Source organism: Cervus elaphus, chromosome 17 (genome assembly GCF_910594005.1).
Source record: "Cervus elaphus chromosome 17, mCerEla1.1, whole genome shotgun sequence".
Taxonomy (NCBI): domain Eukaryota; kingdom Metazoa; phylum Chordata; class Mammalia; order Artiodactyla; family Cervidae; genus Cervus; species Cervus elaphus.
Genome location: NC_057831.1, coordinates 48,766,918 through 48,793,944, shown reverse-complemented (window position 1 = coordinate 48,793,944; position 27,027 = coordinate 48,766,918). Strand labels below are relative to the sequence as shown.

At 35.4% G+C, this 27,027-nt stretch overlaps 1 protein-coding gene across 1 annotated transcript; it reads left to right on the top strand.

The window, feature by feature from the left end:
* Positions 1–21,137: 21,137 nt before the first annotated feature.
* On the top strand, positions 21,138–24,576 carry LOC122673472 (pre-mRNA-processing factor 40 homolog A-like). Its single transcript, XM_043871272.1, is given in 1 exon segment — positions 21,138–24,576. A coding segment is annotated over 1 exon segment (2,694 nt). The 5' UTR covers positions 21,138–21,603; the 3' UTR covers positions 24,298–24,576.
* Positions 24,577–27,027: the final 2,451 nt, after the last annotated feature.

Below are 27,027 nucleotides of genomic sequence, written 5' to 3'. Positions count from 1 at the left end.
ATTAATACAAAAAGTCAGAACCTTCTAAGTTGGATACCTCAATATGTTAGGAGGGATGACTATTTTTTGGCTCTTTTAAAACAAGTACAAAAACCAAATTATTTAAATGGATATAATCAGAATGCATCCATGTTAAGTGACCTAGTTATAATAATTCATGATCAAGATAAATGCACCTGTACAAACTCCATGCCTCAATGGACTTGTGGAAATTTAATTATCTATATAATACTATAAAATATGTGTAAATTAATAAAAACTCAAACAGATTTGTGTACATACAAACTCCTGATTTTTGTCTAACCTGGAAAAATTTAAAGTCTTTTATGATAGCTGCTAACATAATACCATTTTTAAACTGGTAAAAATAAACTCAATTGTATTTTGGAAAACATATTGAGATATCTAATGTCAACTATAATACCATTCACATTTAACAGATAAGGAAACTCTGATTGTAATAAGTTAATTTGCTTGATGAAGAAAACAATTAACAGAAAAGAAATTAGGATCAAAATTAGGCATGATATGGAAAATCTCATGTGTTTCTGCCCTATATCATTTTGCCTTGGACAATTTGTGCATGGTAGCACAAATGCCTGTATTGAAAGGAGTGTGTTTTAAATTCTGATCTCCCTTCATCTGTTCTACCTCCTAGGATGTGTTATTCAGGATTTCTCTGAATGTTATGTTTTCTTTGCATTCTTATTTTTACTCTAATTTATTTCTGCTGCTAAATCCTGACTCCTGCTCCTTATCAATTCAAACAGGACCAATCTGCAGCGTTCTCTCTTCTACATCTAAACCCCTTTCAATTCTGGCAGGTAACCATGTGTTCCTTTACACAGGATTTTCAGTGCTCCCAATGCCCCCTGGATCCAAAAAACAGTGTCTAACTATGGGGAACAAAGCTGTTCACCTTCTGCCTCCATTCGTATGCTGCCTCTCAGCCCCACTCAAACACGACTTCTATCTGCAAGCTTACCATTCTGTGTTCTAAATCTTTTTGTTTGTTCTCTTTCCTCTTCATGTCTGAATTTTATCTTAACTCTTCATGTTTATGAAATAACTGCTAGTCAGTGTCAAATTAAATGCTTTCTTTTCGTTCTGTTACCTGGTGAATAGCAGTTGTTTCAAACACATTTCATAGATTATCCATACTTTTGCCAGATATGGTCAGATCTGCACACATTTTTTTCTATATTTGTATTCCCTCTTGAATTGATTGTATACATGAATGCTTTTATTACATATTTCCATGCCTTTTTGCCACCCTTAATTTAAATTTCCTGTTTACAGATGTAATATCTGTTTATATATGTGTGTATGTATGTATACATCAGGTATTAAAGATTACTTGCCATCAAAGCACAAAGTCACAGATATCAAAACAAAATAAGAAATGCAGAATATAGATATATAGTTTAAAATTGCATTTTTGAGCTGACACAGAAATTTTAAATGCACTGTGCTACGCTTAGTTGCTCAGTCATGTCTGACTCTTTGTGACCTCATGGACTGTAGCCCACCAGTCTCCTCTGTCCATGGGGATTCTCCAGGTGAGAAAATTGGAGTGATTTGCCATGCCCTCCTGTAGGGGATCTTCCCAACCCAGGAATCGAACCCTAGTCTCCCACATTGCAGGCTGATTTCTTGACCATCTGAACCATTGGGGAAGCCCAATGTGTTAAATGCACTGGGGGTTATGAAATAAGAGAAATTATTTTTAAAGTTTTTTGTGTATCTAGATGTTATCTTTTGATTGCTTCCAGTTAACAATATGTTGAGTATGGTTATTACTGTCAAACTCATTAGGAAATTTACGTAATGATGATATATTGCATTCTATTCTTGACGCTCACCATGCAGAAACACTCTGTCTAGTGTTTTATTTAATAGAGATAGTACTTTGTTTTCCAGGTGTGTTTTACTTAGAAAGCTAATTGCATGGTTTGAAACCAAAGTAGAATATTTGCTGAATAATTGGCAGAGAAGAGAATGGAAATAAAGAGAAAGTTTCCAGGGAAATATTTACATGTGTATCTAAGAACTAAAAGTGAAATCCGAGCATTTAACCACATTTCTTTTCTGTCAAATATTTTAAAATTCTCTCAACATATATCAAATATATAAGAGCATTCTAGTTGTTCTATTGTTCTAACACTCCCAGAGTTTTAAAAGATAGAATATGTATGAAAACAGATAAGTCATTTTGAAGAGAATGATCTCAGAAAATATGACAAATAAGAAGCAATGTCTGTCAATTAGCTGGGGTACACATAACTTGGTACACATAACTTGCATATATATTGCATGTGAAACATTACATCTTCATATGGTGCATGCATGCATGCTAAGTCACTTATGTGTCCGACTCTCTGGACTGTTGTCTACCAGGCCTCTCTGTCCATTGGATTCCCCAGACCAGAATAATGGAGTGGGTTGCTGTGACCTTCTCCAGGAGATTTTCCCAACCCAGGGATCAAGCCCACACGTTTTATGTCTCCTGCATTGGCAGGCAGGTTCTTTATCACAGGTACCACCTGGGAAACCCCTTCATATAGTGCATTCTTTTTTTAAACTTTTTATTTATATTGGAATAGAGTTGATCAACATGTGTTTTAGGTGTACAGCAAATTCCTTCTGTTATACATGCATCTATTCTTTTTTTAAATTCTTTTCCCATTTAGGTTGATTTTACATTTCTAATACTTACTGTAGATGTAGAATGAAACTTGTCATTACTCTACATCCAATAACTCTAGTTAGAAGATGACTTCCCAAAGACAAACCTTGTTCATCTAAGTTTCTCATTGGGAGTGGGGGTGCATAGAAGAAGAAACTTGTGGAACAAAAAATTAAATACAGAAGTTAATTCTCTTTTTCCCTTAGCAAGAATTAAGTCTATAGAAATGAAATATTTCCAGAATATGTTTCTCTGAATAGAGAAATGATCTTATCTTCTTTCCTCATGCTTCAAGTCATAACTTAATACTTAAATATTTAAAGTTTATTTTAGTAATTATAAGATATAGTAGGTTTCTAATGACTTTCATGAACATATAATTTGGGAAAATAACTATGCAAGTGATTTGCAGTTCAAATATCCTTCTGCAGGAATCATAAATAAAGTCAAATCTTAAGGCAATTGACCCCCAATTAGTACATTTGGAAATAGCTTTAATGGATCATTAGCTTGCTACCACTGGTTATTGGTTGGTTTGTTTGCCTTTTTAATAGTGTGATCATTCTAGATTCTTAAAACTTTCTACTTAAACTGATTAACTTGATGATACACTGCTAATTTTTTATGTCAAACACATTTAAGAAAGGTGATAACCATATATCAAATTAGAGAAAATGTTTTTCATGTCATTCAAACTCTTCCCTCCCTCTTTTCTTTTTGTATGTCCCTTCCATCCTCTCTTCTGTGGGTATATACGCTTGGAGGATAGAAGCATCTGGGAATATGTCAGTAGAAGCAGAGCATTTTGTAAAAATATTATAATTCATTAATAACTGTGTCTTTTTGACTAAAAATATGTACTTTACACATCCTTTGATATGTAGATATGTAGAAGGAATATGTGTCTGTGTGTTAAATGTTAAGTTTTAAGTTAGGAGAAGAAATAGAGCAGAAAGAATTGAAGTCTCTGGAAAAAGCTGTCTTTTGCTTTAAATATACACAAAAACAAGCCTGAACTAATTATGAGTGGTTACATCAGCCACTGCCATTATCATGATTAACTATCATTAAAGCCATCACTGAAATGAATGAGCTCCTGGTTAAAAGGGGCACTATTTTCTTTCTGTTAAATGACAAGAAAAAATCAATCTGAAATGATATGTTTCCTTATTTCTAAGTGCAAACAAGCACATTTACAAAATATTTCATTGCTAAGCTAATTGTTACTATACTAACCAGTGTTTGAAGACAATGCTTTTCATTATTCCCTGCAATTCTCATTTCCCTTTCTATCTTTCATTTCTCATATTTTATTTTTCACTCATTTGGAATTTTCATTGTGTGTCATTTGTAAGTATATCCACCCCATTGGTTTCAAAATGCCTCTCTTTTCTCCATTTGTTTTTCCAGTTGGAATGTATAATAGAAACATATATTTCATACAAGACAAAAAAACTTCTAGCATTTTGAAATCTTTATTAAATCTTCATCTTATCACAGAGACCATATAGCCCAACAGTGTTTTCTTTTAAATGGTATTTGTTATAGTAATTTGAGGATGCATTGATGTTACTACTAGGCCAAACATTTATATTTTTATATTTAAATTTGTTCGATTAATATATTTTTTCCTGACTTCACTTTCTTAAACCTTTTCATTGGTGAATGATTATTATGTTCACAGATTTGCTAAATACTAGAGGAAAAGCTTCCCAGGTGGCTTAGTGGGTAGTGAGCCTGCCTGCAGTGCAGGGTACACTGGAGATATGGGTTCGATTCCTGGGCCGTGAAGATCCCCTGGAGGAGGGCTCAGCAACACACTTCAGTATTCTCGCCTGGAGAATCCCATGGACAGAGGAGCCTGGCGTGCTTCTTCAGTCCATGGGGTCACAGAGTCTGACATGATTAAGGTGACTGAGCACACACACACAGCACAGAGGAAAAACAGAACACTTAATGATAAAGTATATACCTTTTCTTTTCTTTTTTTTTTCTTATTGGGGCACACTGCCTCCACTCAGCCCACAGACTTCCTCCTCAAGTACTGTCAAGCGATATATTCAATATACTTTGTGGTGATGCCGGTTCCTGCCAGTCATGCCTGTGTGTGTTTGTATTTCTAATTAGTTATGTTTTTGTATCTATGTCTTTTTAAGTTAGAGTCTGGGTTAATGATTCTCCCTACTTAAATATCTATAATTTATTTCTTTTTTTGACATTTTATTTTATAGATATATTCTTTCATTTTTTCTCTATCTTATTACATTTATATTTAACTCTCCTAAGATTATTTTTTTAATTCCAAGAGCAGTAAATTCAATTCTTAGGTTTTGAATTTATTGGATGCCCATCCTAGGGCCAATTTCTTCACTTGTTTTGGAATTTTGCAGTCTCTCATTTTTGGATTTCACACTTTCTGTCTTATTTTCATCTTGGCACCTTTGGGGCCCTGTCTAGTATTAGGTTTTATAATGGCATCTCAGATTATCTAAAACAGTTGATTAGGGAATCAGAGATGTGGTCAAATCTTGGTTCAAATCATGACCTTAATCGTCTTTTCTGCTTCCTTTCCTATGTAAGAAGCAACACTGGTGTTCTGTAGCAGCTTTTTTGTTAACATTCATATAAACTCAGGAGGATACCAAATCGAAACCCTAGCAAGTAAATGAAATGGAACACCTTTCATTTCATTACCCATTTGAGTCATAGTCCCAATTTTCTTGGCTAATTCTGATTCAATAGGATACATACTAAGATTTTCACCCAGAGCACTTTGGTTTTGGGCTCTTGTTTTTCCTTCTTCTTCTATTGTTCTTAATTTTTCAATATTTTTCGTTATAATATCTCATTATTTTTTTCTTTTATCTCCCGTTGCTACATGTTCAGAACCAAGGAAAGGCTTAAAAACATGAACTTCAACACCACCATGACTGAAATAATATTTATGATATTTTTTAATAGTAAGTTAAGAATAAAACATTTTAGTTAATAGAGGTCTTTTGCTTGGAAAGATGAGCTGTCTAGCACTTTATCACCTTATTGATCATCAAAATATAGTTTAGTTTCAAAATTAGTAGGCCAAATTTAAGAAAAGATAAAGAGAATAGCTTAAACTTTCGTAATAGTCTCCATTTGTACTATGTCTAATGAGTTATTCTCTTTTTCCATTTTATTATTTGCCAACTTTTTTAAGCTAGGTAATGAGTTTGCCATTTCTATTGTAGATTTGAAGATGTGATTGCTGATCACCCACGGGAGGGCTACTCATTTGTCTTTGCTTCATGAGTTATACTGAACATCCATTAGATCAAGCACTTTTGGCCTGTGCTAAAATCAGGTGGATTTGAACTAGCCACTATGAAAGGCTTTGGTTCTAATTATCAAAGATCTTTGCCATTCTGTTCCTCAGAGACTTAATTTTCTTACTTTATCTTCACTCCTGTCACTTTCTAATCACAGTTATGGCATTGAGCCACACTAAAAAATTTTTTTTTACTCTTTAAAAGTCAGGAGTTGTAGCAATATGTAAACTCAACTTTTGGTTTCTTCCTTGATGTTTCTGAAAAATGCTTTAAGTCTACTAGACAACATATTTGTGATTTAATTAAGATATCAATCTCTTAATTACCCATTATCCATTTGTATATTTATCCCATTTACACTTTTGCTTTGTCACTAGACAAAGAGAATATAGTATGTTGTAATATACCTTGAATACATGCACTCATTAGGTTAATTAGAACTAACTAGCATACAATGTTACGAGTTCCCTGGTGGCTCAGAGGGTAAAGCGTCTGCCTTTAATGCAGGAGACCTGGGTTCTATCCCTGGGTGGGGAAGATATCCCCTGGAGAAGGAAATGGCAACCCACTCCAGTACTCTTGCCTGGAAAACTCCATGAATGGAGAAGCCTGGTGGGCTACAGTCCATGGGGTCACAAAGAGTTGGACACAACTGAGTGACTTCACTTTTCCCTTTCAGCATAAAATGCTAAATCCATTATAGCAGTCATACTGTAGTCAGAGACTAACAGATGTAAGTCATACTACAGTGGGTGAAAGTCAGCTCCAAATCTCAGTGAAATACATTTTGATTTAGGCTTAAGCATGAAGCAAACTTATCTCATGGTCTAAAGGAATCTTAAGGTCTAGAAACAAAGTAAGGTAAAATTTCTAATTTTCTATTCTTTACATTAAATAAACTTATGACTCTTGACTCTCACTACTCTTCAATACTTTAAACAAGGTCATATCAGGTTTTCAGAGAGGAAAAGAGGGATGATGATGACACAGCATTGGAAGGAACTCTCCTGGATAGGAGCATGTCTGAACATCCCACATAATAGAAAATAGTGAAAAAAGGAAAAGCAATAAAGAAAAGCAAGTTGAACCTTTTTTGGGAGAAGCCTGGCATTCCCTTACACATAGACCATATCACAACACAAAGGTTATCCCACATTGGTTGAAATTTCTACCCCTGAGATTATTGCCCAGTACAACCCAATTTGGGGCTTACCTGGTGGTAGCTCAGTGGTAAAAAACCCATCTGCAATGCAGGAGCTTCAGGAGATCCTCGTGTCAGGAAGGTCCCCTGAAGAAGGGCATGGCAGCTCACTCCAGTATTCCTGCCTGGAGAATCCCATGGACAAAGGAGTCTGGGGGGTTACAGTCCATAGGGTCACAAAGAGTTGGCTACAACTGAAGCAAATTAACACGCACAACCCAATTCTTGTATTTCTTTTATTTTATAATGCAAGTTCTGGAAAGGAAAAGTGGCCCTGGATCTTTGTCAGTCTGCCATAAGTGAAGACCATGTGAGGTAACAGGAAGTGATACATACTAGTTAAATGCTTTGATGAATAACTAGTTATCAAGCTATCTATAACTTAAAAAAAAAAAATTCTATCCTCTTAACTCACTTTTGTGCATTTACACTTTGGTGAAATAAGACAATAATATACACCTTCATAAGATACTGTTATGCCATTATATGATTACTTTTGGCAATATGGTATAAATTGCTTTCAAGTTGCTTTCAAGTTTTGGTAGTGGCCAGATATTTCCTTGATTTTTAAATAGTCTCCTTAAAGTCAAACATATTCATTTCTACGTTTGGAGTATAAAACTTGAAGAGTTCATTCTTTGAAAACTTGAATATTCTAACAGCACACTTACTTATTTGAATATAGTTGTTAATAAATATATAAAAAAAGAAGGAATGACTAGTTAGACATATTTCTATATCAGGATCTCTTATTAACTCTATAGTTCTAACAGAACATCTCTGGTATATAGTTTAGGAAATGTTTCTTATTGTGTGTGCTTGTTTCATAGAAATTTATCAAAAGAAAAAAAGACAAATCAGATCCAGTTTCCTTATAATGATTTTCTAGTGAGACTCAGACCATGTGAAGAATTTCAAAAGATTCTTCAAAATTCTAAGGTGGTGAAAAGCAGATTGTTGTCAGTTAATTGCTGAATATTTATAATGGCTGTCATATCAGATTGCTGTCAGGATCACTAAAATAGAATTGTATTTACTGCTACTTTTACATTTGTTGTTCATCAGTTGCTAAGTAATGTTCAACTTTTTGTGATCCTAAGGACTGTATATAGCAAGCCAAGCTCCTCTGTCCTTCACTCCTCTGCTGGAGTTTGCTCAGACTCATGTCCTTTGAGGAAAACAATAGAATGAGAAAGAATAGAGATCTCTTCAAGAAAATTAGAGATACTAAGGGAACATTTCATACAAAGATGGACACAATATAGGACAGAAACAATCTGGGTCAAAGAGAAGGAGAAGAGATTAAAAAGAAGTGGCAAGAACACACATAACTCTACAAAGAAAGGTCTTAATGACACAAATAACCACTATGATGCAGTCACTCACCTAGAGCCAGACATCCTGGAGTGTGAAGTCAACTGGGCCTTAGGAAACATTACTACAAAGCTAGTAGAGGTGATGGAATTCCAGCTGAGCTATTTCAAATCATTTGAGCTACAACAGTGGTCATGTATGGATGTGAGAGTTGGACTATAAAGAAAGCTGAGTGCTGAAGAATTGATGCTTTTGAACTGTGGTGTTGGAGAAGACTCTTGAGAGTCCCTTGGACTGCAAGGAGATCCACCAGTCCATCTTAAAGGAAATCAGTGTTGAATATTCATTGGAAGGACTGATGCCAAAGTTGAAACACCAATATTTGGCCACCTGATGAAAAGAACTGACTCATCTGAAAAGACCCTGATGTTGGGAAAGATTGAATGTCGGAGGAGAAGGGGATGACAGAGGATGAGATGGTTGGATGGCATCACTGACTCATTGGACATGAGTTTGAGTAAGCTCCGGGAGTTGGTGATGGACAGGGAGGCCTGATGTGCTGCAGCCCATGGGACTGCATAGTCGGAGATGACTGAGAGACTGAACTGAACTAATTTCAAATCCTACAGGATGATGCTGTTAAAGTGCTGCATTCAATATGCCATCAAATTTGGAAAAGTCAACAGTGGCCACAAGACAGAAAAAGCTCAGTTTTCATTCCAATCCCAAAGAAAGGCAATGCCAAAGAGTACTCAAGCTACTGTATAGCTGTGCTAATTTCACAAGATAGAAAAGGTACATTTTGAAGTCTTATTTTCCTTTTTGATCATATATACATTGTTGTTTTTCCTGTCCCAATAAGATTATAAAGTGTACACTGTTGCTTCGTTGTTAACTCTTTTTGCATTTTGCACTTTTTGCCTGTAACAGAGAAGAAACAAACGCCCAAAAGTGGAAAAAATTCTAGGATAGTTCACATTTTTGATATCTCAATTGTAATATTATACTATGTGGGGGTTTACATAGCTTTAATTTTTGCATGCAAATTTAATCACATTTAGGTTGTTGTCACTTTTTTCAACCATCATGGATGTCATGACATTTCAATATACAAATAGCAACTCTATTTGTTTAAAAAAAAATGCATTGTTTCAGTGTTAATTACTCCATACCCTCTGAAAAGTGATCTAACTGGAAAACCACACCAGGAATATAAAATAATAATATTTTAATCTATTCTTCAAATTGATGGTAAAAATGCAGCTCCAGTAAAAAGAGCTGTTTGTTAAATATTTTATTTTGAAATAACTTTTCAGATTTTCTAGAAAAATTTCAGATCCTCTATATTCCCATGTACAAATCCCCATATGCTAACATTTTATTGTGTTTGCTTTATTATTTTATAGATATTATTATTATAGAGCCATTTGAGACTAAGTTACATACATGATGCTATTTTAAATCTATAATGAGTACATTAGTACTGTTACTTAAATATTGGCAAAATCCTCTTCTATAACCACAAGCGAATGATCAAAATCAGAAAAATATCAAAAAATCAAAACTATTTTCTAATCTATAGATTTTTTTAACATTTTCCTTTAGCCCAATAATATATGTCCTTTATAGAAAAAAAAATTCTGATTTTACATCCAATTCAAAATCACAGTTGCATGTAGTTGTCACATTACTTTAGTCATCTTTAATTTGGACTGTTTCCTTAGTCTGTCTTTCATGGCCTTGGCATTTGTGAAGATAGTAGAACATTTATTTTGAAGAATGACTCTTTGGAAAAGTCTGATATTTGTTTCTGATAGGAATCATATTATGCAATTTTAGGAATAGTACTAGAAAAGTATGCTATTTTTTCAGTGTAACATCTGTAACAGCAATAACATACTGTTCCATATTTCACTTCCAGGCAATATTAGCTTCTGTGATCAGTTTTTAAATAGAATCTGCCAAGTGAATTCACTATAAAATCAGATTTACCTTTTGTAATTAGTAAGCACCTTGTAGAGAGAGATTTTCATGCTACATAAATATCACATATTCTTCACACTATCACTTAATAACTTTAGTGTTTATTGATGAATCTTGCCTGAATTTATTATTATTGTAATGGTTGTCAAATTGTGATTTTTATCAATCATTTATAGCAAATTTCTTATTATTCTATTCTAAAGATGATTGATTTGTTTTTGTCAGTATGGACTTATAGAGTATGACATTCTAAGTGTTATAACTTATTGCAACATTCATTTGCATTCTCTAGTCCTTGTTACCTACCCTGACAGTTTTGAATGTGGCTTGCTAAAATTTTATTTAATGTTTTTACCTGTAATTCATAAATGATATTATGGGGTCACTTACCTTTTTTTTTTTTTTACTTTTTAATCAAAGTTGCATGCCAGTTTTATACTAGCTTCATGAAAATAATCTTTGAATCCCTCAATTTTCTGTTTTCTTGCATTAGGAATCTCTAATGCAACAGAACTGATAAGGTGTGTACATACAGAGAAATCTTATGAACAATTCTTATGAAGAATTGGCTCAGCTGTTTATGGTTGCTGATCATATATTTATGGTTGCTGTCCCCAAATCAGCAAGGTGAGTCAGCAACCTAGAGACCTGGGAGAGCTGATGGGGTATTTCCAGTCCTAAGGACCACAGGCTCCAGATAAAGTAAAATCTGATGTTTCAGCTGGAAAGCTGCCGATGTCCCAGCTCAAGAGCAGTCAGGAAAAAAAACTTATATAGAGAGGGTCAGCCCTTACATTCTAATCAAGCTTTCAAAGCGCTGCTACATTAGGGAAGACAACCCGCTTCACTTCATCTCCTCATTTAAATGTTTATCTCTTCAAAAAAAAATCCTTATAGGAAACAGCTGGAACAATCTTTGACCAAATTTCTAGCACTCCATAGCCTAGTCAAACTGACACATGAATATAGCCATCACAGTTCTGAAAACAGTTTGAAGACTTTTTCAATTCTAACTTTAAGTCATTTGGGTTAATGATTTTTGTGCTATAGATTATTTTTGTGATACAGCTTATTTTTGTGCTATAGTTTATTAAAATGTTCTCCATCCCCACTACTATTTGTCTGTTGGACCTTTACATTTCTAATGAGACAACTTAATTTCTCTAGTATAATGTCCATTTTATTGAGGTTTTATGCTATATGAAAAATGCTTTTTTAACTAAAAAATATCCTAGTTTGACATTTCTCTTGATTATATCTTATTTTGTTAAATGTACTTTTCCTTTCTTCATTTTTATTGAATTAATAGTCTTGATCTACTTATCGAATCACTTTTTTTTAAATGCTAGGTTTGATTTATTTCTTATTAGGTTTCCTGTCTTTCTGCTTATTGGTTAATTGCTGGTTGTTTTTTATTTTCTTAGTTTATTGAGAAGAGATTTAGTTAAAATATTTTTAATTTTTATACAAAGTGTTAGTAAATAATTCATATCTGAAAACAGTTTTAAGTAATTTAATTATGTACTAAAATATGTAGTTTTGATTAACGTTATTTTGGAAGCAGACAATTTCAGTAAACTTTTATGCAATAGTTTTAAAAATATAGTTTAAATTTTTGTTTTCAATTTCAACATTTTAGTTGTTTTCTGTTTTCTACAATTTTTTTTTTTAAATTTTTGTTCTAATCTATCCTTCCCCAAAAAAGATGTCTTTTTTTTTTTTTTTATACGGGACTGGAATGCAAAAGTAGGAAGTCAAGAAATACCTGGACTAACAGGCAAATTTGGCGTTGGAGTACAGAATGAAGCAGGGCAAAGGCTAATAGAGTTTTGCCAAGAGAATGCACTGGTCATAGCAAACACCCACTTCCAACAATACAAGAGAAGACTCTACACATGGACATCACCAGATGGTCAACACTGAAATCAGATTGATTATATTCTTTGCAGCTAAAGATGGAGAAGCTCTATACAGTCAGCAAACACAAGACCGGGACCTGACTGTGGCTCATGAACCCCTTATTGCCAAATTCAGACTTAAATTGAAGAAAGTAGGGAAAACTGATAGACCATTCAGGCATGACCTAAATCAAATCCCTATGACTATACAGTGGAAATGAGAAATAGATTTAAGGGACTAGATCTGATAGACAGAGAGCCTGATGAACTATGGACGGAGGTTCGTGACATTGTACAGGAGACAGGAATCAAGACCATCCTCAAGATAAAGAAATGCATAAAAGCAAAACAGCTGCCTGAGGAGGCCTTACAAATAGCTGTGAAAAGAAGAGAAGCCAAAAGCAAAGGAGAGAAGGAAAGATATACCTATTTGAATGCAGAGTTCCAAAGAATAGCAAGGAGAGATAAGAAAGCCTTTCTCAGCGATCAATGCAAAGAAATAGAGGAAAACAATAGAATAGGGAAGACTAGAGATCTCTTCAAGAAAATTAGAGATACCAGGGGAACATTTCATACAAAGATGGGCTCAATAAAGGACAGAAATGGTATGAACCGAACAGAAGCAGAAGATATTAAGAAGAGGTGGCAAGAATACACAAAAGAATTATACAAAAAAAGATCTTCACCACCCAGATGATCACGATGGTGTGATCATTCACCTAGAGCCAGACATCCTGGAATGTGAAATCAAGTGGGCCTTAGGAAGTATCTCTATGAACAAAGCTAGTGGAGGTGATGGAATTCCAGTTGAGCCATTTCAAATCCTAAACAATGATGCTGTGACAGTGCTGCACTCAATTTGCCAGCAAATTTGGAAAACTCAGCAGTGCCAACAGGACTAGAAAAGGTCAGTTTTCATTCCAATCCCAAAGAAAGGCAATGCCAAATGATGCTCAAACTACCACACAATTGCACTCATCTTACACACTAGTAAAGTAATGCTCAAAATTCTCCAAGCCAGGCTTCAGCAATACTTGAACTGTGAACTTCCAGATGTTCAAGCTGGTTTTAGAAAAGGCAGAGGAACCAGAGATCAAATTGCCAACATTTGCTGGATCATCGAAAAAGCAAGAGAGTTCCAGAAAAACTTCTATTTCTGCTTTATTGACTATGCCAAAGCCTTTGACTGTGTGGATCACAATAAACTGTGGAACATTCTGAAAGAGATGGGGATATCAGACCACCTGACCTGCCTCTTGAGAAACCTGTATGCAGGTCAGGAAGCAACAGTTAGAACTGGACATGGACCAACAGACTGGTTCCAAATAGGAAAAGGAGTATGTCAAGGCTGTATATTGTCACCATGCTTTATTTAACTTATATGCAGAGTACATCATGAGAATCACTGGGCTGAAAGAAGCACAAGCTGGACTCAAGATTGCTGGGAGAAATACCAATGACTACAGATATGCAGATGACACCACCCTTATGGCAGAAAGTGAAGAGGAACTAAAGAGCCTCTTGATGAAAGTGAAAGAGGAGAGTGACAAAGTTGGCTTAAAGCTCAACATTCAGAAAACTAAGATCATGGCATCTGGTCCCATCACCTCATGGGAAATACATGGGGAGACAGTGGAAACAGTGGCTGACTTTATTTTTTTGGGCTCCAAAATCACTGCAGATGGTGATTGCAGCCATGAAATTAAAAGACACTTACTCCTTGGAATGAAAGTTATGACCAACCTAGACAGCATATTAAAAAGCAGAAACATTACTCTGCCAACGAAGGTCCATCTTGTCAAGGCTAGTCTAGTCTAGTCATGGTTTTCCCAGTGGTCATGTATAGATGTGATAGTTGGACTGTGAAGAAAGCTGAGCGCCGAAAAATTGATGCTTTTGAACTGTGGTGTTGGAGAAGACTCTTGAGAGTCCCTTGGACTGCAAGGAGATCCAACTAGTCCATCCTAAAGGAAATCAGTCCTGGGTGTTCATTGGAAGGACTGATGTTGAAGCTGAAACTCCAATATTTTGTCCACCTGATGAGAAGAAGTGACTCATTTGAAAAGACCCTGATGTTGGGAAGGATTGAAGGCAAGGGGAGAAGGGGATGACAGAGCTGAGATGGTTGGATGGCATCACGACTCAGTTGACATGAGTTTGGGTAAACTCCGGGAGTTGGTGCCTGACGGGGAGGTCTGACGAGCTGCGGTTTATGGGGTTGCAAAGAGTCAGACACAGCTGAGCAACTGAACTGATACTTATTCTTCCTGGGGCACTTTCAAAGCAAGTCTTCATCTTTTTATGATTTTCTTTTTGCCATCTATTTCATAAATTCAATCCTAATTTTCCTTTTTCCTTTCTTTGGTCATTTTCTGTTTTTAGAGGTTTTTTTTATTTTTAAATTTAATCTTTTATCATAGCAACATATTCTATCATTTTTACATATGTGTGAATTACATTTACACATATTTACATATTTACACATTTACATATATGTAAACATAATTTACAGCTGCAACATACTCTATCAATTTGATAAACTGATTTTTTCCTAAATTTCATTTTTTGGGCAATGGAAAAAATTCCATTTGTGGGGAAGAATTTGAATGTCTTGATTTCTTATGTTCTTTTAAATTTTTTTTGAAAGACAGTTTCTTCTTCCCTTTTCCTTTGTCAGCACAATTTTTATGCATTTGACATATTTTGCCTTCAAATTATAGTAAAGATATATGTTTAATTTTATTTTCTCTTCATTCTTAATTTTTTTTAAAGATGACTTAGAAAATTTTGATATAAACAGACACCATTCTCCACAAGTATCCTTAAGAAAAAAACAGTGCCTTTGTTTAATTTTTATTTGTGTTCTTTTTTCTACTGAAATGTTCATCTCATAACAAAAATCCCACAGTCCAGGAATATATATTCTGTCCTAAATCTGGAGAAAAATAATGTATTAACATTTCTCTTATACCATCAGTCTCTACTTACAAGATTATATCTTAACTTCATATGCTGGACATTAATAAAGATATTAATAATTAAATTAAGAAAAAATGAGGGAGAGATAGAATATTTGCAGAATGTCAGTGTAGGCTTTATATTAGAAAGTGAAGAAATCATAAGCATTGTCATTCTTCCAAATTTTTTTTTAAAATTGATTGTACAAATATATACACTATCAATGGGTTTTAAATTTTGAATTTTTGAAATATATTTTAAATATATCTTTATTTATAAACATGCATATATATTTCTATACAAAAGAAGGAGGCATTTTGAGACAATGTACCCAGAGGAAACGTCAATAAATTCATTTATTAATAGGCATATACAAATGATGGAAGAATCAAAATTTGTCAAAGATAAGTTAACAGAAGTTCCTAAAAAGATTAAACAAAATATTATGGTAATGGTCCATAAAGAACTGGGACTGGTTAAATGACTATTTAACTCATTTTTGAAGGAGAATCAGAGGCATGGTAATTGACACTTTAGACAAGATAGAAAAGCATTAATAGGCACATCTGTTTAGTTTTCCATATTTATATTTTACACCCATTTTGTTTCATGCACTGTATGAGGCACTTGTTCTGTAGTTTTCACTCTCACAAAGATCATCAAAATTTGTTACACACTGAAGATATTTATTAAAATACTTTGAATGCACTGATAAATGGATTAGATATGAATACAAAATATCAAATTTTGTTCTGAATTCACTAGGAGAAAATGTGGTTAAAGCGCCTATATATATTTCAGTCTCTTAGTTCATGGCCCTGGGCAATTTATTTCAAGGAAGTGTTTATTGTTTTTATTTTTATATATAGAAGATATTTTTTAAAGAAGTAAAGTAGCATTTTTCTGATTAGTCTTGCTTTATTTATAAGTTTTCTCTTGTTTTTATCATATGCAAAAAGTAATTCCTCCATAAACCTTAACATACGACTCTAACTGAAGCGCTAGATCTATATACAATAAGATTTTGATCACAAAATTAAAATACAAAATAATAAAATATTATGTTTACCATAGCTAATCTTAAGATAGAAGGGTAAACATTTTAACTTCTATAAATGTACAACATAAGTAACATTTTTATATTTTACAAAATCTAATGATTCATATTTCTGTCAACAACATGAAATTTTAATAAAGCTTTACAAATGAAGCAATTATTTTCAATTTTACTTGAAAAAATCAGCAAATATCTATAGCAGTCTTGGTTTCTAAAAGCCATTATGCTTCAAATTCAGCTTAGTTTCTTTCCACAGGAGTTTTTTTTTAATTTGCTTTTTTTTAATAATACTTGAAGACTGGGGGAAAAAAAAACAAGTGTGGTCATCAGATTGATAAAGGAGTTAAACATTCAAGGGAAGAATTTGCATTTTAGAATAGTCTTTTCTTGATATACCCTCTGCCATGTTACAGGAGAGAAATACCTAATGAGATTTAAATATCCATGGATTATAATTTCCCACATACTAGTTACCTGCTTTTGCAGGATAGTGGAACTAATTTGCTCTTTCTTTAGTAAGTATGGTCTCTTGCTATTTACCGTAAAAGGCTTTCCAGAACCTAACTTATAGTCAGCAACCACATATTATCTTACTCAAAACTCCTTTTTTTTTAATATGAGAATTATATTAAGATATTAAGTGTTTGCCCATCTTCCTGTACAGAATAATTGGAGAGTTGTTTTAAAAAGAAAATAACCTTTTAGGGTGGCTGTAATACAGTCCTGCCTGGAGGAGTTTTCCCAGGTGGTGCAGGTGCTAAAGAACCTGCCTGCCAATGCAGGAGACATAGGAGAGGTGAGTTCAAACCCAGGATTGGGAAGATCTCCTGAGGAGGGCATGGAAACCGACTCCAGTATTCTTGCCTGGAGAATCCCTTGGACAGAGGAGGCTGGCTGGCTATAGTCTGTAGGGTCTCAAACAGTTGGACACAACTGAAGCGACTTAGCACACATGCAGGCCTGGAGGCAGGGCATGGAAGAGATAGTCTTTTGGCATTTCTTTGACCTATATGATCAGAACAGCGGCCTAAAGGTTACCGATTTTTTTATGCATTTTAATAATTGCATATAACTTTGATACAAAGTATAACTATGCTCAAAGGCCAAGCTTCATTTGAAGAAAATTATAGACTTGTACTGCTGAATGCATAGAGACTGAGTTCGTAAATGCACTTCAGCAAATTCTTTTTAAGTGGGGCATTTTTCATATGGTCCCTAAGGGTATTGGAATCTTCTACCAGGTAAAAATGTGTCAGGAGGCTCTGAAATAAGCCTACTCTTGCAGTTGTTAAAATTTGAATGAGAGTTGAAATGAGGTGAACATAGTAATAGAAAAATAGAAAAGTTGGGAAAGAACTAGCTTCCCTGGAGATTCCATATTGACTTTCCATATGACTTAAAAATCTGATGGGTCTGCAATTATAAGAAAGGGCCCTTAGGGACAAAACTCTCCTGTCCTAGCACGGTTTGTGTTTTGATGGATTTAACTGGGACAACTTCTAAATACTACGTGAAACTAGGTTGAAGCTAATGGGTATTAGCTATAGTTATTTTAGTTTTAATACACTTTTATGCTTTTTCCGGGGGTGGCAGAAGGCAAGGCTTGTCAAAATACTTCACAGCGTGTTAGACTGTCTCAGAGTTGTAGTTTTATCAGCTGTATTTCTGAATTCTCTCATTATGTTAAGATGTTAAGAAAATCAATAATGAAAGAATATAAGCAAGGTTAAGCAGATTTCTGTAGATGTGATATCAAGAATTTTAAAAATGTCATTTTGCTTTTATTAGAGGAATTTATGTAGCTCATTTAATTCAAAGCAGAAACACAATAAAATAGAATTATTCTCTCAAATTGTATGTCAGGATGAAAGAGCATCTTTAAATAATAAAGTCAGAATTATAAGTATCATTAAAGTGAAATCCATTTAGAGGAGGGTAGATAATTTATGGCAGCAATGACCTGCTTTCACATTGTTACATGTGGTCTCTGTCTAAAATTATACATATGAGGTTGATTCATTCCTTTGTTATCATTTTAGCTCTAGATATTTTGTTTCAGAATTTTTGTTTTGTATTATGAAGATGGATAGATAGATACAGATGTATATAAAATAGATGCATATATACACTTACACACATATTATTTCACATATTTTCTGAAGAACATTATTTGCTTGCAATTGTTTTTCATATTTCATGTTCTGTATTTTTGAGATAGCTTTATATATTCACAATCTATTTCCATCTTCAGTATTCATCTTTGAAACATGGGTTTCACACAGATGGAATTGTAAGCTTAATTGATCACTCTCTCCACCTTAGAGCAATATTAAACTAGAGAGTATTTACAGTTTGAAGTCTTACATTGGCCTCACCGCCACACAGATAAGTGGCCTCCTGGAATAATAACTTGTCTGTGAAACCTACATTTAAACTGCCCCCTTGGTATTCATAAACAAGGAGACTGCAGAGCATCTGTTATTAAAGCATGTTAACAATACTTGTTGTTCCAAATAAGGCATTTAAGTTTTTCATCTCAGGCTGTCCTCCTGACCATTTGTTTATGGATAATTTTGAGGACAAGCTCTGACACCATCTAGACTTCACCTCACATATAGATTTTACTGCTTTTTTTGGTTTGTTTTTAACTTTTCATTCTTTCTGCCCCTTTAATTACAGTATTTGGAAGTTGAAATCACGTATATGTAGGTGCTGGTCACTCAGTCATGGCCGACTCTGGTTGCTCAGTAGTGCTCCATTCTTTGGAACCCCAGGCTCCCCTGCCCTTGAGGTTCTCCAGGCAAGAATACTGGGGTGAGTAGCCATTCCCTTCTCCGGGGGATCTTCCCAACCCAGGGATTGAACCCAGGTCTCCTGCATTGCAGGCAGAGTCTTTACCATCTGAGCCACCAGGGAAGCCCTTGCTTTTAAATCACTTGCAGTTTCATAAAGATAAATTGTATTAACTTTAAAAAATTTTGAGTTGGCTTGGGGAAGGGGATGGTGGAGGAAGCAGGCCTTGGCTTCTAAAGTTGTTGCTCAGCACTGTGGCCCATACAGGCTGAAGAATAGGATATCTTCCTTTAAAAGGAATAATAATAAAAAAGCTTTCTTCTTGTTACTATACAATTTGCAGGAAAAGAGTAAAGTGTCAACTTAATACCATAATCTTAAAATGAGAAAGGGATAATTTATATATATATACATATATAGTATAGAGTTGAATTAATTAACTTATATAAATGTATACATTTAGTATGTATGTCACAAAGCATTGGAAAAAAATGTTGTCATTGTAAAGGTCACATTCCCTGATAATAACTCTGCAAAGCTTAAATTTAACAATAATAATTTAAGAAGACATGAATTATATGTAATAATAACAACAAAATTTATCTTATTAAATTAAAATTAGATCAAGAGAAAAGAGATATACTATTTACTTGATACTGGGTTTACAACCTAGAGAAAGGAATAAACAGAATATTTTTTAAAAAGACTTATAAATGTGAATTCTAGAAAAAAATCTGTAAATGAAATGTTTTTCAAATGGAGAGAAATGGACTGTTTTTAATGAATAAGTTAGAATGAGCATCTACCAAAATGTGCAGTTCAAACTGGTATAGAATAATGAACTGAATTTCCAAGGTGGAGGAAACATACAAGGAAATGTGAAACTTGAGTTCTATTTTTAAAAATTGAGCCATACGAAAAAATAAATTATCTCTAAATAAAGTTGTTTGAAGTTACCTCACTATGTTTTTCAAATGTTAGCTTAAAATTTCACTGAACCACATAAGCAATGTTGGTGGCCTTTGGGGTATTTTGAATCCTTTCAAACAACTGAGACTAGATCCATGTTCCTCACTAGGTCTTTCTTTTTTTCTTTCATTATTGCCTTAGTTTTTTTTTTTTTTTTTTACTGCCATAGCAGATTACACACATTTATGAATGGAAAGAGCACAAACTTGTCATCTCCCAGTTCTGCAGGTCAGAGGACCAAGCATCGCGTTGCTCAGTTTGCTAACTGTACAGTGTTTCACAGACAGAAGTAAGACATGGGCAGGGTTGCACTATGTTCTGCAGGCTCTCGGGAAGAATTTATTTTCAAATATTTCAGGTGGTGTGTGAATTCAGTTACAGAACTGAATTTTCCTCCTGGTGGTTAGCAATGAGACAGTCTTTGTTCATAAAGACTCCTCAATTCATTCTTTCCAGTGTTTTCCATATGGCCAAGGTGGGGAAAGTCTTTCTCAGTCTTAGGGTCCCTCTGATCTTCCCTGCTTTCACATTTTTTAGCACTCCAAGCAGAGAAAAATCATTGCTTTTAAGGACTCATGTGAATATATTGGGCCCAGTTGGAAAATCCAGTAAAATTTCTCTGTTTTAAAGTCTCTAAAAGGTCTCAATTTTTTCTACAAAGCTCTTTCTGCTATATCAAGTATCATATTTCTTGGTTCTAGGAACATCTTCCCAAGTAGGGAAGGAGGAAAGGGAAGACGGAGAAGGATGCCTTCTAAGTTGCAATTTATATGTATTTATCCAGCTTTAGTATTTATATTCACTTTTCATGAGTCAATGTGATAAAGCAACAATATTTACTCTCAGATCCCAACTTCATATTTTCTTTCTACCTTAGAAAAATAATTTGAAAATCAGCCATAATATAACATGAAACAAATTATATAATTGCATATTTTAAAATGTCTTATAGACATTCTACAATTTATCCCAGTCACCGCTAACGCTAGACGCTGCTTACCCTACCCCCATCCCACCCTACCCCACCCCTGGCGGCCTCAGGTTTTGTAGGGTTTAGGTAATTCGGGCGGGGTGGGGGGGGGGGGTGTTGAAGGTGGCAGGCCTCCACTGATCCACTCCCTACGTGGTGTGGCAGTCTAAGTTCGGGAAGCTGGGACACCGTAGTCTTCCCGTCCCCGGGGAAAGTTGGTGGAGTTTTCCCTGCAGGGGAATCGGCGCAGAAACTTCTTCCGTCCCCCTCCCCCAACCCCATGCAGGCGACGCTGGGTTAGGCTGAGGCCGGGGGCGAATCGCCGAAGAGCTGCGAGTCGGCAGCGCAGTCTGATTGGACAGCGGGGAAGCCTGTCAGCCTACTGGCCCCGCTGATCCCGCCCTATAGCGCAGGGCAGCCTTTAACCCTTGGCCCCAGTGGGCGCCAGCCACTCAGATCGCTTCTTGTTGGTATGTGTAGCGGCAGTGGCCGCCGGCGGAGCAGTCTGAGCCCGACGATGAGGCCGGGGACGGGAGCTGAGCGTGGAGGCCTCATGATGGGGCACCCTAGCATGCATTATGCCCCAATGGGAATGCATCCTATGGGTCAGAGAGCGAATATGCCTCCTGTACCTCATGGAATGATGCCACAAATGATGCCCCCAATGGGAGGACCACCAATGGGACAAATGCCTGGAATGATGTCTTCAGTAATGCCTGGAATGATGATGTCTCATATGTCTCAGGCTTCCATGCAGCCTGCCTTACCGCCAGGAGTAAATAATATGGATGTAGCAGCAGGTACAACTTCTGGCGCAAAATCAATGTGGACTGAACATAAATCACCTGATGGAAGGACCTACTACTACAATACTGAAACAAAACAGTCTACTTGGGAGAAACCAGATGATCTTAAAACTCCTGCTGAGCAACTTTTATCTAAATGCCCTTGGAAGGAGTACAAGTCTGACTCTGGAAAGCCTTATTATTACAATTCTCAAACAAAAGAATCTCGCTGGGCCAAACCTAAAGAACTTGAAGATCTTGAAGGATACCAGAATACCATTGTTGCTGGAAGTCTTATTACAAAATCAAACCTGCATGCAATGATCAAAGCTGAAGAAAGCAGTAAACAAGAAGAGTGCACCACCACATCAGCAGCCCCAGTTCCAACAACAGAAATCCCAACCACAATGAGCACCATGGCTGCCGCGGAAGCAGCAGCTGCTGTTGTTGCCGCGGCAGCCGCAGCCGCAGCAGCTGCCGCTGCAGCCAACGCCAGTGCTTCCACCTCCGCCTCTAGTACTGTCAGTGGGACTGTTCCAGTCGTGCCTGAGCCTGAGGATCAAAGTGAAGTGTCTAGTAATACTGGAGAAGAAACATCTAAGCAGGAAACTGTAGCTGATTTTACTCCCAAAAAAGAAGAGGAAGAAAGCCAGCCAGCAAAAAAAACATATACTTGGAATACAAAAGAAGAGGCAAAACAAGCATTTAAAGAATTATTAAAAGAAAAGCGTGTACCATCAAATGCTTCATGGGAGCAAGCTATGAAAATGATCATTAATGATCCACGATATAGTGCTTTAGCAAAGTTGAGTGAAAAAAAGCAGGCCTTTAATGCTTATAAAGTCCAAACAGAGAAAGAAGAAAAAGAAGAAGCAAGATCCAAATACAAAGAGGCTAAGGAATCCTTTCAGCGTTTTCTTGAAAATCATGAGAAAATGACTTCCACAACTAGATACAAAAAAGCAGAGCAAATGTTTGGAGAGATGGAAGTCTGGAATGCAATATCAGAACGTGATCGTCTTGAAATCTATGAAGATGTTTTATTCTTTCTTTCAAAAAAAGAAAAGGAGCAAGCAAAGCAGTTGTGAAAGAGAAATTGGGAAGCCTTAAAAAACATACTTGACAACATGGCTAATGTGACATATTCTACTACTTGGTCTGAAGCCCAGCAGTATCTGATGGATAATCCAACTTTTGCAGAAGATGAGGAATTACAGAATATGGATAAAGAAGATGCATTAATTTGTTTTGAGGAACACATTCGGGCTTTAGAAAAGGAAGAAGAAGAAGAAAAACAAAAGAGTTTGCTTCGTGAAAGGAGACGACAGCGTAAAAATAGAGAATCTTTTCAGATATTTTTAGATGAACTGCATGAACATGGACAACTGCATTCTATGTCATCTTGGATGGAACTGTATCCAACAATTAGTTCTGACATTAGATTCACTAATATGCTTGGTCAGCCGGGATCAACTGCACTTGACCTTTTCAAGTTTTATGTTGAGGATCTTAAAGCACGTTATCATGATGAAAAGAAGATAATAAAAGACATTCTGAAGGATAAAGGATTTGTAGTTGAAGTAAATACTACTTTTGAAGACTTTGTGGCAATAATCAGTTCAACTAAAAGATCGACCACATTAGATGCAGGAAATATTAAGCTGGCTTTCAATAGTTTACTAGAAAAGGCAGAAGCCCGTGAACGTGAAAGAGAAAAAGAGGAGGCTCGGAAGATGAAACGAAAAGAATCTGCATTTAAGAGTATGTTGAAACAAGCTACTCCTCCAATAGAATTGGATGCTGTCTGGGAAGATATCCGGGAGAGATTTGTAAAAGAGCCAGCATTTGAGGATATAACTCTAGAATCTGAAAGAAAACGAATATTTAAAGATTTTATGCATGTGCTTGAGCATGAATGTCAACATCATCATTCAAAGAACAAGAAGCATTCTAAGAAATCTAAAAAACATCACAGGAAGCGCTCCCGCTCTCGATCAGGGTCAGATTCAGATGATGATGACAGCCATTCAAAGAAAAAAAGACAGCGATCAGAGTCTCGTTCTGCTTCAGAACATTCTTCTAGTGCTGAATCTGAGAGAAGTTATAAGAAATCAAAAAAACATAAGAAGAAAAGCAAGAAGAGAAGACATAAATCAGACTCTCCAGAGTCAGATGCTGAAAGAGAAAAGGATAAAAAAGAAAAAGACCGGGAAGGAGAAAAAGACAGGACTAGACAAAGATCAGAATCAAAACACAAATCACCTAAGAAAAAGACTGGAAAGGATTCTGGTAATTGGGATACTTCTGGCAGTGAACTGAGTGAAGGGGAATTGGAAAAGCGCAGAAGGACCCTTTTGGAGCAACTGGATGATGATCAATAAATTATACCAAATATGTTTACAGTATGATTTAAAGTCTAATTCAGACCAGGGACTCTATTTTAAGTTCAATTGAAATAACACTGGGTTTTAATTATATCACAGGAAAAAAAAAAAAGTGCATTTAAGTATTGTTATTGTGGACTTTATAAAAGCAAAGGAAATTGAAAATAACTTTTGATTCTGTATCAAGAATCATATTTTCATACAGTCATAACTGTCTGTCTGTGACCCTTTCATAGGGCACTGCAGGATGGATTAAAGGTGGCAATTTACTGATAACTGCAGGTGTCTCTGCTTTATTCTAAAGTGTAAGTCATGAGGTGATTTGATTTACTTTATAGAAGTTGGATTTTGAAGATATAATGGAAAAATTTTGATACCTAGTAGTACAAAAAAAAGCACCAGCAACTGATAAACTGCTTTTTTGTGCACTACCCAACTGGTTAAAGACGATATGATCTTTTATGGTAAACTCAGAAATAAGTGTTCATAATGGAAACCTGGTAGACCCTTAACTGTAGTGGTGCTGCGCAGCACTGCTATAATAAAGCCACCATTATTTTTTATGGAACATCTGAATACATTTTAAAAAGGCTACTGTGAGGGCATTATTTTGAGGTGATGTTTAAAAAGTTAACATCAAATCAAATTGTAAATTAGCTTAAATATATTGCCTTAAGGACCTACTAAAGAATGTGCCACCAAACTTTAAGTGATGGCTGCAATATCCTTGTCTAAAACAAATCAATGTTGACTTCAGCAATTTCTTTAACAGTTTTTTTTTTTTTTTTTTTAATCCGAACTTTCTCTTGCTTTTTTTCATTGAGGAAGTCTTTTACCTTCCCTACTCACTGAGAAGTATTGACTTCGTGGTACACATTCTAAAGCATTTCTGATTTGAATATTTTTGTACATTTTTATCAATTATTAAATCTTCTCTTCTAGTGAAAAAAAAAAACAATATTTTAAACTAAATGCATTTGTTTATTATTTATCTGTGCTCCAATCTTCACAAGATCCCATGCCTTCCTCACACACACACACACACGCACACACACACGCACTGGATTTTTATGTAAAGTGATAATATCTTCAGAGAAGCATTTCTTCAGGGGCTACACATCTGCATGCAACACTTCTTTCCAAGCAGATGATGTTAAAAGTCGAATTAACTGATTGCCTGGATGGCTGCTTGCCTGAAGTTTTCACTATTCAATTTAATGGCCAATGTTACTTAATCTAACGAAATGGGTTTAATGCCATTCATCCATATAACTCATATAAGTAAGTATTTCTAAATATCTTATGGAAAAAAATAGCCTTTCCTAGACTGTGTGTTCAATAAGCTCCCTGTCTCAATTTCCAGCACTTATGCAGTTAAAAGTAGTGTGGCACAGAATAACGAGCTGCTCGCCACACTCACTTCCTTTGGGGTATTCAGCTGGCCTATATTATCTAGTTGCTACTGCACTTAACTTTAGCCGTTTTTCTTGGAGATCTAACAACATGATGTGGGAACACTTTCAAAATGTGAAACTGTGCACGTTTCATCAAATTGTTTCACAAAACATGTGAAACACGTTTCACAAAACTATGAAATTGCGAAACTTTCCTTTTCTTAGTCTTAATGCAAACCAGCTTGAACATGGAAGCCACATGGTGAAGATAGAGGAACCACTAAATAGTAGTTCCCCGGAATTTTTTATCATTTCTTTTAGGCGGCACTCCATACACTGGTCATGCCCCACCTGCTCTACACTTACCAAGAGCAATATATGACTCAGTGACTGAGAATTTGTGGTTTATATATTGTAACAAGTATCATTGCAATGATTTCATACCAATAATGTGATAATAAAAAGAAGCTTAATCTTGTCCATGCATGTTGAATATGCATCCCTGAACACAGCCTGTATGATAAAACACAAGGTTTACAATATAAGGGACTACATTAGATCTGAAGCCAGTATGTCAGTGGTAGCTCCTCCTATGGCTTGGTCAACATAAGTATAATCCTGTCTTCATTGTGTGGCAAGTTTAATCTTTCCACAAAGGGATCACATTCACCTGCTTCATGTCAGTAGTTTGACTGAGATTCTGAATTTCCTGAAATTCTCCTTCTCTTTCTCCTGAGAGATGTTTCTTGGGGAGATAATCCCTCCAATAACTCAAAGAACTGACTGAGTTCTAGAGAATTGGAAGACGCCGGTAAGACATAAACTATTCCTTCATGTGAGGGCTAAAATCAAGGGGAAAAAAATGAGAGCACTACACACTCTTTGCCCTTCATACAGAAGAATAATTGCAGTAGTTAATACTTTTCAACAATGAATATTAAATGAACAAAAAACAATTTAATGCCCCATGATTCAAACAAACATGTTCATAATTTTAAACAATACAGAAGTGAATACAAATAATTTTAAAGCTCTATTATTCGCTACTCAGGGGAAGATATATAATGTAATCTAAAGCAGTGCAAAAGAAGGCAATTGTGAAAAAATTGGTAGAAATAAGAGAAAATAAGATGTGAGTATGGGTATGGTATGAGCTGCAACCTTGAAAAAGGAAAGTAAAAATGACTGTCAAACAGCATAAAAGCAAAGGTTGGACAATGAAAGTATGGACTTGATAACTGTGTTAGAAAATGACCAAAATATAGAAAAACAAGCTCATCGGACTTGTAGATGGAATGTGCAAAGGTAACTGTTTCTCGTCACAGTGGATTTT